This window comes from Vidua macroura, chromosome 20, assembly GCF_024509145.1.
Source record: "Vidua macroura isolate BioBank_ID:100142 chromosome 20, ASM2450914v1, whole genome shotgun sequence".
NCBI classification, from domain to species: Eukaryota; Metazoa; Chordata; class Aves; order Passeriformes; family Viduidae; genus Vidua; species Vidua macroura.
Window position 1 is genome coordinate 4,825,001 of NC_071590.1, and position 16,925 is coordinate 4,841,925.

Genomic DNA, 16,925 nt, shown 5'->3' on the forward strand with positions numbered 1-16,925 from the left:
AGCTGGGAACGAGGAGACAGACGAGTCTCTCACTAAATTTTCACATCTTCTAACTTAAGCATTTCATCACAGAATGGCCTGGAATATCTTCAAACATCAATGAGTCTTGGTGTGTCATTGAACTAAACAGGCAGGGAAAAAAACTGATACGTGAAATCTTGGGGGGAGAAAAAAGAGGAAAAAGAAAAGCTAAGACCCAGCACTTGTCCCTCACCCCACAAAAGGGCTGGCTTAGACTTTACTGAGGCTGATTAAAGGAAAATCTGTAAATCCACACCTGAAGAGGCATAATCAACATAAGGCACTGGTCCCTTCTGAAACACTGGTGAGGAACATGATTAGTGTGAAACCACTGACACTGGGCTGGCACTGGATGAAACTGGAACCTGTTTTGTGCATGGATTTTAGAAATACCATTGAATGTGGTTTTGCCCTGCTCAGAACAACACGTGGATCACATTCATCACCTGCTTAAATAGGATCAAGTTTGAACTAAGCTTTGAGAAAGCTTTTCATATACAACTCCCTCTCTGGTGTTCTCTACAATCAAATATTCCATAGCCCCAGGGAGCCACAGGGCAGCATTGCTTTTAGACAGACTGAAAAGGACCTGCAAAAAGGAGCAAAATAAACAAAGACAAAATCACCTGCTTTTTTTTTTTTTTTTCTAATATTATTGTAGTCATTCCTCTGAATTTGCAGAAGACAAAGATCTGCCCGATCTGCCCACGGTTCCTTAGGCAGGAGTTCTTTGCTCCTTGGAATCACATCAAGTGAGGTGGCTGGTGAAGTCCCAGAGCTAAAAGCCAACAGTGAGCGGGGCAAAGACGAGACAGAAATTTCTGCAGTGCTTCCTACTTCTTCTCATGGTCACAAGAGCAACACAGTCACAGTTCCAGAGAAATCCCTTTCCCTCAGTCCCCATCACACCACAGCAGATCTTAATTCTATCCCACACCAGCCATGCCAGGTGTGTGAATGTGGGACAGAGCTGCACAAGCTCTTCCTTTCTGCACATTCATCTGTGTTCTGTGCCTTCCTTATTTGTGAAATACATGCAGAGCAGTCCTTGGGAGTTCCCAGCTTACTCTGTGGGGTATTTCTGCATTCTGGATGTGATACTACAATGAGATTTCATGGGATGCTGTGTGATCATCCCTGCTCTGTTTGAATCATAAGAGTCAGATAGAAATACAGAGATAAACAGACATGGGGAAGGATAAAACCTACCATGGTGCTGCTGCTCCTTTCACCCCTCCTCTGCCAACCAGTCAGCCAACAAACACAATGCCAATTGCCTCTTTATATAGTGTCACCAAGGAATAAAAATATGCCTGCTCCAAGTTTAGACAATAGATGTAAGGTTGGAAAAGTGCAGTAATTGGATCCCAATACCATTCCAAGCATCTGTTCCACACACAGCTTTTGCTTTCACAGAAATAATGCAGCAGATAAGTAGAGGAGGCAGTTGGGATACAATTGTACGGCACTCACAGCAAGCTTAAGCTGAAGGGGTTTTCCCATGCACTGCTAAATAATAAACACAGGGCATGCACTGGAAGATTTTAAGTGGACATGGCATCTTGAAAAAGCAGGAAGGGAAACACATTCCTTGAGAAAATGCTGGGGAAACCAGCAATAAATCCTGGCCACTTCAGTAGCCCCAGAGCCTGGTGCAGGCATTCAGAGCTCCAGCAAAACATCTGATGCTCTGCAGAACTGCATCTATACCTGGAGGGTGGAAGAGCACCTCTCTGCAGATGGCAATAAAGTGACTCAGAGCAAGTCTCTTTTCCCTGAACCTATAAACATGCCTGAAGTCCAGGGCCATATCCCAAGATACTGCAAAATGGTGGAGAGTCGTGGACTTCAAAGCATGAAAGAAGAGGTGTGTGGTAATGAATGTGGCAGTGGGAGCAGGAAGGGAACAGGAGGCAGCGTAGGAGCCACAGGGGCTGTGTCTCCCAGGGAATGCTCATGGACATTAATACACATTCCATCCCATTGGAATTACTGCAGTGGGCCAAAACATTAACCACTATGAAATTGCAAAATTCCGCTGACATGAAATCATGGTTCCTAAAGGTCTGATCTCTGTGTCTCTCAGAGGATCCATACAGGAACATCAGAACATTAAATTCAGCAGAAACAGTAGGTTTTTCAGGAACCTGCATCTGAAATTCTTCTTCCCATCAGTCGCCCCAACCTTGAGTCACAGCAGTGCTCAATCAATGAACTGAACTTTGAGACAGATGTGCATTCAAGTTTCTGGTTGAACAAGGAGCTTGTTCTTTCTCCAGGTCCAGCCCTTGCACTGCTGTCATCTCTAATCTTAGATCTGACTGTGTGCTCTTCAGGGCAAGGACTGCTTTAGCTGTTGTGGGGCACCTCAAACACCTACAGGGATAATTAAGTAATAAATAGGCAAAATGCAGCTCATCTGGCTTTAGTGAAATTGCCGTGGATGCACATTGGAAGTTAGCCTAGTGTTCATCGTTCTGACTTAGTGACATTATACCAATCCCCAGTGTAATAGAGCATGAAAAGAAATCCCTCAGTCCCTCTGCCTGCAAGTGCCTGCTGGAGAGAAGCCCCAGGTTTGTGTCCTAGGCTGGGTCTGGAAACCTGAAAAAGTGAGAACCTAAAAAACCTCAGAGTGAGGTTTCTGAGGCAAATCCTACACAACTTCCAAGGTTCATTGTGATAAAGATGTATCATGTTCACCGGGTTAGATCCTGATTCATCAAAGCTGTTAAGCATCCACTTAACTTTTAAGGAGGAATAGTCCCACTGAAATCCACAGAACAGCTCACAAACCTTCATGGGAGAAGGTGGTTACTCATTCTGCAGATCAGTGCCCTAATCCCAGCAATAGAGACAATGAGCAGCAGCTTTGTCACCTGGGCCTGGGATTCCATCCTGTGAATTTTGTGTCCTTTCTTGGAAGAATCCTTATCCTTTCACCCAGCCATTTCATGGTTTTCTCCTAGCAGCTCTTTTAACAGACTTTTATATTGTTTTATTGGGAGTTTTGTTTTCTCTTATCTAGTATACCATCAATCATCATTGTTATTATCAATTTGCTCCTTAGTCTTGTGGCTTGATCTGCAGGCACTTTCCAATAGTGCCTGTATTTTCTGCATTGATCTTTATCTTTTCACAGAATTTCTATATTAAATGAATCCTTCCAAGCTGTTTTTAAATGACATGACACGTTGGGATAAAACCCACACAATGCAATGTGTTTGTAATGCACATGTCCTGAGAGACCAGAACCCTCTCTGCTTAGTCTGTGAAACAAATCCACAGAGGAATTAAGGGAGACATACATCTTGGCTTTAAAGGTCTGCTTGCTTCTGCAACTGCCTCCAAATTATAGAAAGGCTCCAGACTGGAGAGGGGAGGGAGAGAAGGGGGGAATAACATAAGGACTGAAAAAGAAAGGCTTGAATTTAATTGCCCTAAAAATTTCAATCATTCAATCTGGTAATTAGAGAGCTGGCTGATTCAGAAAGCAATTTCATTTGGAAAAAAAAAATAAAAAAGAGCCCAACAAGATAATTGATGCTAAGTGAATATTTTACCTGAAATATTAAATACCAAACTTAAGTCTGCCTCCAGGGCCCTTTCTGCTACCCCTTTTTGATCTGTCTTTCTACTTCTTTGTATTTTCCTCTCACATGACTCAACAGAACAGGACACTCCTTCAGAAAATCAGATTGTCACAGGGACAGGTTTATTTGAACTCTCTGTGCTGTGAAGGAGACAACATAATGATTTATTAGTAAAGAAAATAATAACAGGAAGTCTCCTGAGATGCAGCCTGGCAGCAAATCTTAGTGAGGTTTTCCAGTGCTGAGTCTCTGTGTCTGACCACGAGCGCAGTCTGATGTCCTACCAAGGGGAACAGTTTTCTTTAGGAGCTGATCTAGTACAGGGTGACAGCTTTCTTTGCCAACTTAACAAGGATTAGCAGAATGTTTCATGTTTAATTCTGGACTCTCTGATGCCACGAAATGATACTTCAAGGTAGAGCTGTGCAGTCCTGCAGAGCACTGTGGGTGTCGGTGTCACAGGGGTCTGATTGCACAGGGCTCTTGGCAGGGTGGAAAGAGGAGCTGGTTTATTGCACACTGCTCACGAGAGGGAACTGCTCACTCTCTGACATTTAATGGCCTAATGAACAAGGGCAGCATCCCATACACACCTTAAAGGAATGTTGTGTACCTGGAAATTAGGTAGATAATAATTTATGCCATATTTACAGATGGAGAAATTACAAAGAAAAATGCACATGACACATTGGATTCTGGTTTCCTGTGCTCACCTGTGCAACGTTTTCACACAAAATGTTACACTTTATTCCTGTTAGTAATGTTAAATTTTAATCTTAAAAGACCTTTTTAAGTGAGATTCCACATCTGTTACTGCTCAAGAAGCCCACATCAAATGTATTCAGGTGCCTTTGCAATTTCCATCTTTGAGACTGATCATGAGAATGTTTCTGATCTGTACAACATTCAGGATCTAAAAAGGCAGATGATCGGTCTTGGGGACAATCCTTGTGGGGAGATGGGATGCCAGATGCAGTGCCAAATGAGATGTGGCCTTTTTTGTAGCCAGAAAGAAATCCACTAATGCTGAATATGCTATGTAGGAAATGTGTGGTAAGTACTTCTGGAAGTATTGGGGCTATTGCAGGTTATTGCAAGATTTGAGACCAACTTCATACCACAACATGACTGTGCTCCTGCCCACAGAGAGTCTCCTGGCCTGCCTTTGAGGGGATGCCTTCAGGGGATTAACCCGTGGCAGTTAATCAGGCTTGGGAACATCCTGCCAATAGGTGGGGACAATCCCCTGCCCTTTAGGAGAGCTGCATTCCATCCTTCACACCAAAGGACTCCAGGTTCTGTGCAAGTCCCGGAGCTGAGCAGACTCTGGGTCAGGAGTACAAACCAAGCACTAAAGGGAAAACATCAGCTAATTCCAGCAAAGCCACCAGGCAGAACCACCAAGCAAGGTGGATTTCAAGCTCTCCAGAGAAAATTAGCAACTTGAACCACCCACTTTTCCTTAGTCACCTTAAATTTATCAGAAGCTTCTGTTCTTTTAAGAGCCATGATGATGCCCTTTTCTTTTCTCTGTACAGTTGTTCTCTCAGTAGCTGATGAAATTCTTCATATAGAGGACAGGCTATCCCATGCTGCTCAGAAAGTCTGGTCTCAATACTGAATTTTGGAGCCTGGCAACAAAGCAAATCTCAGGTAAGTGAGTCTTATGTTCACTGTGTACAGAGCTCCTGCAGTACAGGTCCAGAGAAGAAGCTATTACAGACACCTCTGCAGAATTTTAAATAAATTTAAAAATGCAAATCCCACTGTGAATCTCCTTTCTCCATTGAGCAGAGACACAAACACCATTTTGGGAACAGCCAGGGCTGCTGTAACTGTTAATTAAGTTCTGTGCATTTGTTGTTCAGGACAGTAAATGCAAACCCCCTTCTCTGAGCTACCCCTCCCTCTCTGAGAATTCATAGCCACTATCCAATCTGACAAAAACTGTGTACTCTTTTATACTTGGAGGTCACTTTATGTTACTTACAGTGTGTTGCATAATGTCAAAAGGCATAACACAACATAATGAAAAGCAGACTAATATAACTCAACCTGACATGAATGACATAATATGATGTGGCTACTGAGAAATGCACTGTTGTCATTGTTTTGTGTTTTCATCTGATACCTACTTGCCATTCCAGCATGGGGCATTTGTTGCAGAATTTGGAGAAGAAGGTTACAGACTGAGCACTCCTGATTCTGCTGTGGCCCCCAAAATCTTTGCACTGAGATCACTTGGTTGGATTTGCTGGGGGTTCCTCCTGATTTACACTAGCAAGAATCAGGCTCTACAAAATCATCACATAAAGAGCAATTACTTTAGGAAAATGCAGCTCCTGGGAGTAAGGAAATGACAACCCTGTTACAGTCCCTGTAACCTTAGCTCTGCCCTCCTGGGCAGTAAAGGAGCCTGCACTGTTTTTCCTGCAGGATGCCATTTCATTTTGTAGGACTGTGTAGCAAAGCAGCTGTTCAATATTTCTTAACTTCTTCACGTAGTCTGTGGTCCCATATCTCATTTGCTGCACATCAAAGAAATCCTTTTGTGGCTTAGGTAGATCTCTTCTTCCTGTTTTTATTTGCTATTGTATTGTTCTAATTACCACAGTAGATATGTATTTCAAAACCAAGGCTGAGTCTATCTTCCCAATGCACCCACAAGGTTGAAACACACTGTTATTCCTTCCTTGTTCCACAGACAGCGAGCAGAGGCACAAAATTGCATCTATAGGCATCTATGGGAAGTCTGTCCAAGACAAGGCTACAGCACAAAGCAGCAAAATCCCAACCTTTTGTATTAATTCTTTATTTTTATTCCCTGGCTACTTTAGCCTGCCCAGGTCCTCAGTGGAAAAAGCAGGCATGAGCCTCATTTGTGAAAGCCTTGGGCAGCAACAGGTGGAAATGGATTGTTCTGGTGATGAATCCATCCAGCAGAACCAAAACAGAGGACCCAACAGTAACCAAAATAATTGAGCTGATGGATTATAATGAAACCCACTGTAATTTCCACTAGAGTTTTACAAATCCATAAAAAAAGCCCTCTCTAGCCTCTTCTCCTTTCTAACATAGGCCATAGAGTTTTATATACCAGTTTCAAGCCCATGTCTTCTGGTTGATCTAGAACCTATTTTTAAGCATTGCTGTTGTGGTTATTATTAATATTATCTTGTGTTGATGGTGGTTGGCCAAACCAGCTGAAGGCATGGCTTTCTCAGTGACAGAATTCAGCCCCTGCTGACTCTGAGTGACTCTGAGTGAGGGTGGCCAGTGGACTCAGCCTCACATTCCACACTCCAGCAGACCCTGCACTCCCACCTGGTGCTGCTGGTCATTCCAGGGGTAGCATCTCTGCGTGGATTATTTGGGAGGCCTTGGAAGCAGTGGGACAGTTCACTACATTATTGCTGCAAGATAGGATTTGATGAGAATGTAATTAGTTTCTGCTGACAAAGCCTGATACTCCTGGCCAGGAGCCCTGCTGAGAAGTTCAAGTTTAGCAAAGCAGAAGTCAGGAGTGGAGGGAGGTTAAAGGAAAGCTAAAGAGCTCTGGGAAACCAGGTGAGGTTTAGACATCTGCCAACATTCTGTCCAGATATCCTCATAGACAGGAATTACATTCACTTAAAACTTTCAAAGAATGAAGGAACAAGACTTGACAAATGGTTCTCCCTGTCAGAAATTTTACCTGAATATTACTATCTTTTATTTAGCTTTTGATGGGGTCTACTATGCCATTTTCTCTTTGGATGAGATCTTATTTTCTAAATAGATCTCCTGCATTTGTAATTTCTGTCTGTACCAACACATATGCATAATTCTTGCAAATGTTTACAATATGGTATGGAGCTTCCTAAAATTCTGGGGTGAGCAATTGGAACTCTTCACCTGAAATCTTACAATGTGAGGTTCTACCTCCTCTGATAAATATTTGGCATAGCAAAATCCAATTTTGCTTACAGAAAATAATATCTAAATATTGACCCAGTGACTAAATTCATGGCAGGTGTTTGTGGTTTAATTGCAGATGAGTCTCAGAGTTGGCTGGGTCACATCATACGGAGATTTGGAGCCAGTGATTCTCCATTGCAGACACAGAGAGTGGAATAGGACAAAGGCAGCAGTACCACCTCAGAGGACAGCACAGATTTTAGGCTATACCATTCATAAAAGCACTAGAAAAGGATTGCCAAATGAGGGACAATTCAAGAATTTAAATGCAGTGGAAAATGCCAGCTGAAATAGTCACTTTGGAAATTATGGATATAGTAGCTTGGCATTGCTCTGCAGATGTTGAATGTAGAATGTGGTAATATCCCTCCAGCACAGTAGCTCTAAATCCAGAAGCCACAAAGGCATTTAACAACTTTTTGTAAATGTCACAAGTTCCTAATTCAATCCTTTGGCACTTTTCTAAAAAATGGTTATGGGGAATCATCACATGGCATAGTAACAAACTCCCCTGTTTGTGCTAATGAAACAACCCACACGCCTAAACCTGGCTTCAAATTATGAAAAGGAGCACAGCACAAGAAAGGTGCCATATTCTGACCTCACAAACAACAGCATAAACCCATTGTCACCTCTTAGAAAAAGTGGGATTATTTGGGACTGACCATCCTGACACTGAAGACAGAATCAGGACCCTTGGTAGTGTTCACAGAGTGCTGGGATGGTTTGGGTTGGAAGGGAGCTTTGAAGATCAGCTTGTCCATAGTGCTGGAAGCTGTGGTTCCACCGCAGTGCAGGAGCTGCAGGTGCAATGGGCAGGAGGGAGGATTGTCCTGGCAGTGGAGGCTCAGCTGTCACAGTGGGTGACAGCACATCCTGCCAGTAAAGGACCTCTGCGTGGGACTCTGACAGTGACCAGCTCTGAGAAGAGCTGAGAACCTCCTGTAAAAGTCTTCAGAGAACAGACAGACACATTCACAATGATGCTTCAGCACCTTCAACCCTCACACTGACCCACTGGGGACTCACTGCCTGAGTGCTTTGGTGGCTGTGGGTAGAGCCCACAGATCCAACACCCTGAGCCGTGCCTGAGTGTCTTTGCTCCTGCCTTTGCCAGTCTGTGCTAATCCTTACCCTGAGCTGAGACTAATCAGGTTCTTTTAACTTAGGGCCCCCCAAGCTATCCTCGTTCTGTTGGATGGATTACCCTGTTGTGACATGTCTCGACCTGCTGCTCGACTCAGTTCTCTTGCTAACCCATTTTATATTCCTGGCACTTCAAAACACAGACATTAGTTATGTATGCATGCGAGCCAACCCCAATGTGCTCAGAAATGCAACACAAAATCCCCTGGTAGTTTGAAAATACACACTACAGTCACTCAAACAGGAGGAAATGCAAATGCCACACTCAGACACATAGGCATATTCCCATTTAGTCCATACAAATATCCCAAAAGCAGGACTCCACACCCCAAACGTCATGTTTTAGAGGACACAAAGTTTGAAAAATAACAATAAATTGCAATAATTGCCTCTCAGGTGGGCTGAATTACTCCTTGAGGAATTAGTCTTCCTCCCTTGTCTGTGAAGGGAATACCTTTAACCTGAGCTTTTTGGTTGAAAAGCAATCTGAGCCATGAGTCCAACATCCTGGCCATACACAGACTCCCTAAATCCCAAAGCCTAAAGCCCAGAACATGAGAACAGACAAAACTGAAATGATCTGGGTGCACAGAGGATTGAACTTTTGTAAGAAACAAACTTGACATACATTGTACCTTAGTAGAAGACCAAGGCTTCTAGAAGCCAAAATCTCTCCTGAAAGGAGGAGCAGCAAACAGGTCAAGGTACATCCTTCACTAGTGGGTTACAGGTGGTGCTGACACTGCTCCACAAACCATCTGCTGTCCCCTCACAGGGATGGAAGCTGCTCCTTGCTGGGGAAAGCAAGTGCAGGAGAGAAGAGCTGTTGGCTCCTCTCTTCCACCAGAGCCCAGGCAGCTGCAGGGTGAGCTGAAGCCAGGTCCCTGCAAAGGGGGGACACTGAGCACACACTCTGTCCTCAAAATAATTTGGGAAAGGCACTTCCATGGTACTGCTCAGCACAGCTGGAGGTGGACATTGTGCAGCTCCTCACTGAAAAGGTACAGGGCAATGCACTGAGGAACATCTCCTTTGGGAAAGGAAAAATATTTGGAATCTAAACTGGAAGATGCTTACCATGAATAACTGGCTCCCAGCCTAACTTCCACCAGCAGCTGGAATACAGGGAATAGCAATGACTGCAGAGCAGGGCCACCAGAACTTCCCAGAGGTAGCCAAATACTTAACAAGCTCCTCAGAGGACAGAATTAACAAATAGCCACCTTTTTCAAGTTTTTACTTTTCTTATGGTGAGTGAGTAATTCTCCCTCATCAATGACAGGCACTGAACTCATTCTGTATTGAAAGGAAAAATCTAAATCTAAAATAACCCAGGAAATTCTCTGTGTTCACTTTCAGACATAAGGATGCCCTTCAGAACTCACTGATCACATGTATGTATCAGTTATTGAGAGCACAGAAGCAAACAAAGTCCCCCAGGCAAGTCTGCTGTGAACTCCTAACCTAAGGCTCTTAAATATGCCAGGCACAAGGAAATCCAATTTTCATTAACCTCATTAATCCAGATATTCTTTTGCCTGCTGAGTGCCCACTTCAGTGAGGCAGGTAAATGTACAGTCTGTTTAAACCCAATTTTATCTCTTGTTTCATGTGTTTATATGTGACCAACCCCTCTTCACTCATTCAGCCACTGTAGCTGTGCACTTGTGCAGAAACCCACGTGGATAAATGTGGGTTACTGATGAGAGAGAGGTCATTTGCATTTTGGTGTTTGTCAGTGTGGCATGCACAGTTCTGTGCAAGGAGGCATCAGTTGCATGTCATCCTGCTTTTGGTGTTAATAATTTTATTTTTTAAATAAGGAAACAGACAAATATTCAAGGCTAATAGAGGTGCAAAGAACTACCTTTAGCAAATCCAGTCATCACTCCACACTTGTCCTGGACAGTTTGCCTGCTTCTTACCAGCAAGCTGACAGATCATGGAAGAAGGGACAAACTCTGGGTACATTACTGCTACATTACCTCACTCCGGTCTTTAGGTCAAGGAATGTGTTATGTATCCTGAGATTTCAGTAGGAGCTCTTGGATACTCAGGGATTTTTTAATCAACTCACTTATCTACTTGACAGAATGTACAATTTTAGTTCCTCGTGTATAAGGTAGGATGTCGAGGTGTCCTGCAACGTTAAGTGGTTAAAAAAAATACACCCCAGAGCTCTTCAAGTAGTTCTTTCTCATTGTAAACCATGCTTGACTTCCTGATTTGTTTGAGGAAAAAGCCACTGAGTGTGTAGACGTCTTTTATCCCTCTTAGCCACAATTCCTTTGAGAAATCCAACAGCGAAGGTGGATACAATTATTGTAAATAATGTTGGATAGAACCCAGAGCAGATGAAGGTGGGAGGATACAGCTCAACAAGAACAGAAGTGGTTTCTAATGAGAGAGGGAATATTTCACTCTCAGCATGGCTGTTATTATGTCCTACACATTAATTCAACCGAGAAGTCTTGAAGTAGCAGAATGAGTTTGTATTCACTGAAGTGGCAGGCACTGGCATGGCTGCCTGCCTTTCTACTCTGACAATTAACACTTTCTTCATTTCTCAGAGAAGAATATATGAGAGTTAAACCCTGTGAGGCATGAGGCACCTCACAAGGTCTCAAAACTTGCATTATTGCAGCCTAGTCCATTCACAGCAGTACGTATTTCACTTTCAGTTTTATTTTTATTATTTTCTGTATTTTTTTCTAGGACTGTGGACATGATTTGCCTTCTTGAAAAATAAGCCCTAATAATTCTATCAGAGATGTGACTTCTTCTGGCCAGGAACACCCATGCTCAGATAGTTTACTTCCCCTACAGTTCTTGTGGAAATGTCCACTTTGCCCTGAACTGTCCTTTTTACAAGTGAGCAACCAGCACGTGAGCTAGTGTAGTGGCTTAACTCAAAATCCAGAGGTTTTCCCCCATCTTTGTTTAAATCCCTGTACCCTCTCTATGCTTTCATTTTCTAGACATTCATGACTTCTGCACAGGTAGAGGTCACCAGTCCTTCCAGCCAAAATACGAATAATTCCTTTTCTCCTTTCCCTGCCAATGTCCTGCAGGAGCTGCAGGGCAGGATTATTGTGTTCTTTATGAGGATCTCTTTTCATGTTGCTTCCCAGAGCTAGAGCTGACAGAAAAGAGGACAGGAAGTGCAAGGGGATTATTTTCAGGCTGACAGAGGTACCCACGAGTTACATCCTTGGTGGTGCCTTTTTAAACCCTTCATCTCCATATAAGAACTTTGCATTCCCAAACCTGCTAAAATCTGGAAAGTTTGAAGTGGAATCCTGCTACGGTTAATTTAAGTCAAATACAGCCTGAGTGTTTGGTTGCCTAAAGGATCTAACTATAAATTATATATCCTTGTGACATCTCCCATATCACAGAAGAAGAAAAATGCCCCACATCATTTTTCTGTGTGTTTTCCTTGTCACTTGCCTTGCACTCACATCTGTCTCTCCCTGTGCCAGGAGCTTGTTCCTTGTTCCACAGTTCTGCAGCACTCGATACAACAGACCCCCAGCCCACAACCTCATTTCTGGAGTGCTATTGCACGGCTGCTAGAGAGATAACTGAATCAAGCAGTAAAAGCTGCTTTTCACAGAATTCACTGGGTTGGAAGAGACCTTCAAGATCACCGAGTCCAACCCAGCCCCAACACCTCAACTCAACCCTGGCACCCAGTGCCACATCCAGGCTTTGTTTAAACACACCCAGGGATGGTGACTCCACCACCTCCCCGGGCAGCCACTCCAGAACTTTATCAACCTTTCCATAAAAAACTTTTTCCTAATATCCAACTTATATTTCCCTTGGTGCAGCTTGAGACTGTGTCCTCTGGTGCTGTCAGTGCTGCCTGGATAAAGAGACCAACCCCACCTGAGCACAGCCACCTTTCAGGAGCTGTAGAGTGATAAGGTCACCTCTGAGTCTCCTTTTCTCCAGGCTGAGCACCCCCAGCTCCCTCAGTGGTTCCTCACAGGGTTTGTGTTCCCAGCCCCTCTCCAGCCTCGTTGCCTCCTCTGGACGCGCTCGAGCGTCTCAACGTCCTTCCCAAACTGAGGGGCCAGAGCTGGACACGGCACTCGAGGTAGGACCTCAGCAGTGCCAAATGCAGGGGAAGGATGACCTCCCTACAGGGCAGCACAGGCCTGAAAAGGAACAAATCCAGGCAAGGGCTGCGTGCCTGCAGCTCCCACTGCCTCCAGCCCAGGCCGTGGTAGCTCAGCTGCTCTCAGCATCTCGCAGGATTTATTCTGCAGCGTGGTTGCTTGTGAGGAAGGCAGTGTGTGACTGGAAACCACAGCTCCCAGCCACTTCTCCCTGGGTGTTGAGTGAGAGCCTGAGTGCTTGCAGACCGGCCCTTACCTTTCCCAGGCGGGAATAAAAACAAAACACGGGGCTGAATTTATTTCTAGCCAGCGGAAATTTCATATTGAGGGTTACAGGCGTCCTGTGCCTCTTAAAAGCAAGTAATAAAATGCTGCTCTCAATTACAAATTGTATTTACATTTTAAACCCCCATATGGTTTGGGGGGGGTGGAGGGAGGTTTCGAATGCATTAGCAGCAGCAGCGCTGTGCCATGATTAGTTACAATTTTTTGCTCTTTGTAATGAACAATTAATGCCTCCACTTTTATTTTTTCTCTCTCTTGCAAACTTAGCCTGTGGCTATGCCTGGTATAGTCAGTAAACAAGACACAACTCCTGCCTCATGTTATGAACCAAAACAAGCAAATGCATGGAGATGACCATCTCTAAAAGGCCTCCTGGAACAGGATTCACACAATGAGTATAAATTCAATAAAAATTGATTTTTCTTATGTAACTTCCTGGGCTAAACTTTTCAAAGTGTAGGGACATTTACCACAAAAATGCAAAGCACATGCAAATGTGCACAGCTCTATCCTCCTGTGCTAGGAAAATAAAATCCCTTCTCCCTGCCCTCAAGCACTGCTGAAGACAAAGCACTCCTTGTGTTACATGGTCACAACAGGACCTGCTAAAGGGTTTTACCCCAACATTCTTATAAGTCCCCTTTAAGTACCAAAAGGCCACAATTAGGTCTTCTTGGAGTATTCACCAGGTTGAAAAACCTCAACCCCATCAGCCTTTCCTCACAGGTGAAGTTTTTCAGCCCTCAGAGCATTTTTGTGGCTGGCCTCCTCCAGCAGGTCCTTCCCTGGGTTGGAAGGCCAGAGCTGGATATGGTTCTCCAGGTGGGAACCCCACCAGAGCACAGGAGAGGGGCAGAATCCCCTCTCACCTGCTGCCCACGCTGGGGGATGAGCCCAGCAGTCAGGGCTGCTCCTGATCCCTTCATTCCCAGCTTGGATTATCCCAGGGGTTGCCCTGCAGAGCTGGGAGCAGAACTGGGAACAGAAATGGGAACAGAACTGGAACAGAGCTGGGAGTGGAGCTGGGAGTGGAGCTGGGAACAGAATTGGGAATAAAACTGGGAATGAAACTGGGAATGAAACTGGGAACAGAGCTGGGAACAGAGCTGGGAACAACTGGGAACAGAGCTGGGAACAGAACTGGGAGCGGAGCTGGGAACAGAACTGGGAATAAAACTGGGAATAAAACTGGGAGCAGAGCTGAGAACAGAACCGGAAGCAGAACCAGGAACAGAACCAGGAGCAGCAAACCTGTTTTGTTTTTATTTACAAATAATACATTTATGACACAAAGGCTATAAATGCTAGTTCATTACTTTTACTGCTTATTTAGATATTTCCCTAGAGGGCTAATACAACATTACTGTTGTGTTGCTATTTCAGCTTCTGTTTTTACAGAAGTTTAGTTTGCAGCTAAACCATTCGGCCCATCTGGGGCTAGGCTGAGCTCAGAGCTCGGCTTTGGATGAGGAGCACATTTGGTGTAATTAGATTTGTGGGTTTAGGTGTTTGGGGTTTATTTTATTTACTGTATAACTCTGTAATAAAAAGAAATGGCTGTAATTTATAGCCCAGCATTTGGCAAGTGGCTTGTCTGGTCCAGGATTATGTTTTTATGGCTGAAATTTTAAATTTAGGTGAGAATTTCAAAGAAGCTTAGTACCCACAATTAAGGCAGATGTTCAGAGCTGCCAAGCTCAAGCATTCAAAAATCATGAACCAGGCATGAAAATACCAATATTAACTCAAAATAAGAAGACACGGACACAAACTGAGACCCACACACCCACATGGATATACAAGTACCTCTGAATAAGGCTAGCATTTAATTTTATATCAAATTCACTCCTAATGAAAATTTATGTTTTCATATAGGGTGTAATATTTGTGACATTGAAAAAATCTTATAAGCAAAAACATTTTGATGTTGGATTAAGTATACTTAAGGCAATAAAATTAAAAACATTTTTATTTTGTTGAATAAGCAACAGTTTTCATTGAGAACCTGGGACAAAATTAGTCTCTATGACACAATATTGCATCAGTTTGGCTCATGACTTTGGGTTCCTTTTTTCCATTCTGGTATTTGTTTTCCATATGCATTTTTTCTCAAGCTTTTCTCTACAATAATGAAAGCTCAAAAATTCCCGGTTTGAGTTTCACACAAGCTAAGATTCTCTAATCATCCAGCTTTGGGAACTCCACACCTAAGAAGAACACTAAGCATGATAAGGATCACAAAAATATCAGGAAAAACATGAACAAGGTGCATTGCTTTTCTTTATCAAGAAAGCTGAAACTTTGCTTTCTTTACAAGAGTTCAATCCCCAGCATAACAAATACCTGCCCATAAAAAGAACTTCTAAGACTCTCTGGAAAGTATAATTGCTCTTTTAGGTGCCTTTGTAGAGCAAATACTCATCAGATGGTACAGACAAATGCCAACAGAAAGAGAACTGTAGTCAAAACATGTTCTGTGAGTGCACCCACATTGCACTGCACATATATGAGTGCACTTATAGAACATTTACTGCACTCTGGGAATGTAATTGCAAATGTTTAGGCACTGTGAAAGAGGGAAATGCAGCACTGACCCAGCTTCTTCCAGAGGTATCCCGGAGCAATGGAAGTGTGCTGCTGACTTCCAGTGAGCTGGGGTCCAGTCCTCAGGGTGAAAAGGTGAAAAAGGCTCTGCAGGACTCTGAGAGCAGGTCCTGAATGCAGAACTTTGAGAGCAGGTCCTGCATCCAGGACTCTGAGAGCAGGTCCTGCATCCAGGACTTTGAGAGCAGGTCCTGCATCCAGGACTCTGAGAGCAGGTCCTGCATCCAGGACTTTGAGAGCAGGTCCTGCATTCAGGACTCTGAGAGCAGGTCCTGCATCCAGGACTCTGAGAGCAGGTCCTGCATCCAGGACTCTGAGAGCAGGTCCTGCATCCAGGACTCTGAGAGCAGGTCCTGCATTCAGGACTCTGAGAGCAGGTCCTTCTCCAGGACTCTGAGAGCAGGTCCTGCATCCAGGCACAATGGGAAAAGTGTTGATTGTATCCCACTACCCCAGTGCACAACAGGGCTGCAGGGACTGAAGCTGTTTTCCTAAAGCAGAAGCCCACTTGCCTGTGTTATTGTAATGCACAGAAGTGATGCCTTGGTGCTGAAATCCCGAGAAGCAATGGCACATTAACACCATGCTGCTGGAATACATCAGGGCAATTGTGCTCTCGTGCTGTGTTACTGACTGCAGGGCATCGCAGTAACAACACTCCAGTAACCCAGTCCCCCTGCTGAGGTGAAAGAAACATCTTAATGGGAGACCCTGACATTTCTGCAGGCCCATCTACATTCCTGCAAATCAACACAGCGATTGCCCTCGCATGAGGTCACAGGGAGCCCTGTGAAAACATTCAATCACAAAAAAAGTCCAAACCCCAAGTCAAAACATAACTCACAGGAGTAAAACCATCCTGGGCTCCCAGCTAACTGCACTGACTGGGGAAACAATCGGGGTGGTGAAAGAAGGGCATTTCAGAGCTCTTCAAGGAAAGCTTTAACAACGCTCTATATCATGAGTCAAAAACTCAAAAGTCTACAGTGGTCACAGAGCAATTCACTTGGAAGAACTCATGCAAAATGTCATTTGTTCTGGCTACTGGATCTGAAGCTACCAGGGCGTATAACTGTTTATTCAGGTTTTAAAGCAACACTGATCCTCCAGCCAGGCCTGGGAACATTTCAGCAGACCCTGCAACAGAAAGAATTACCTATACAAAAGAGCTGCACAAGATAAACTGAAATAGTTT

The 16,925-nt window shown here is 44.0% G+C and overlaps 1 protein-coding gene across 6 annotated transcripts in view; it reads right to left on the reverse strand.

Moving 5' to 3' along the window:
• The window catches only part of MYL10 (myosin light chain 10), a 91,433-nt gene that overhangs the window by 21,158 nt on the left and 53,350 nt on the right, over positions 1–16,925 (reverse strand). Inside the window, exons 1-2 of one of the 6 annotated variants that reach the window (XM_053995580.1) lie at positions 6,939–7,027; positions 5,085–5,245 (exon numbers count right to left, since the gene is read on the reverse strand). The exons of 4 other annotated variants lie outside the window; for them this stretch is intronic. In XM_053995580.1, coding sequence (XP_053851555.1) covers positions 5,085–5,123 — 39 coding nt within the window. In that variant the 5' untranslated portion in view covers positions 5,124–5,245; positions 6,939–7,027. Of the gene's footprint in view, positions 1–1,230; positions 1,279–5,084; positions 5,246–6,938; positions 7,028–16,925 lie in introns of those variants that run through there. One more of the 6 variants, XM_053995583.1, reaches the window with a different exon arrangement.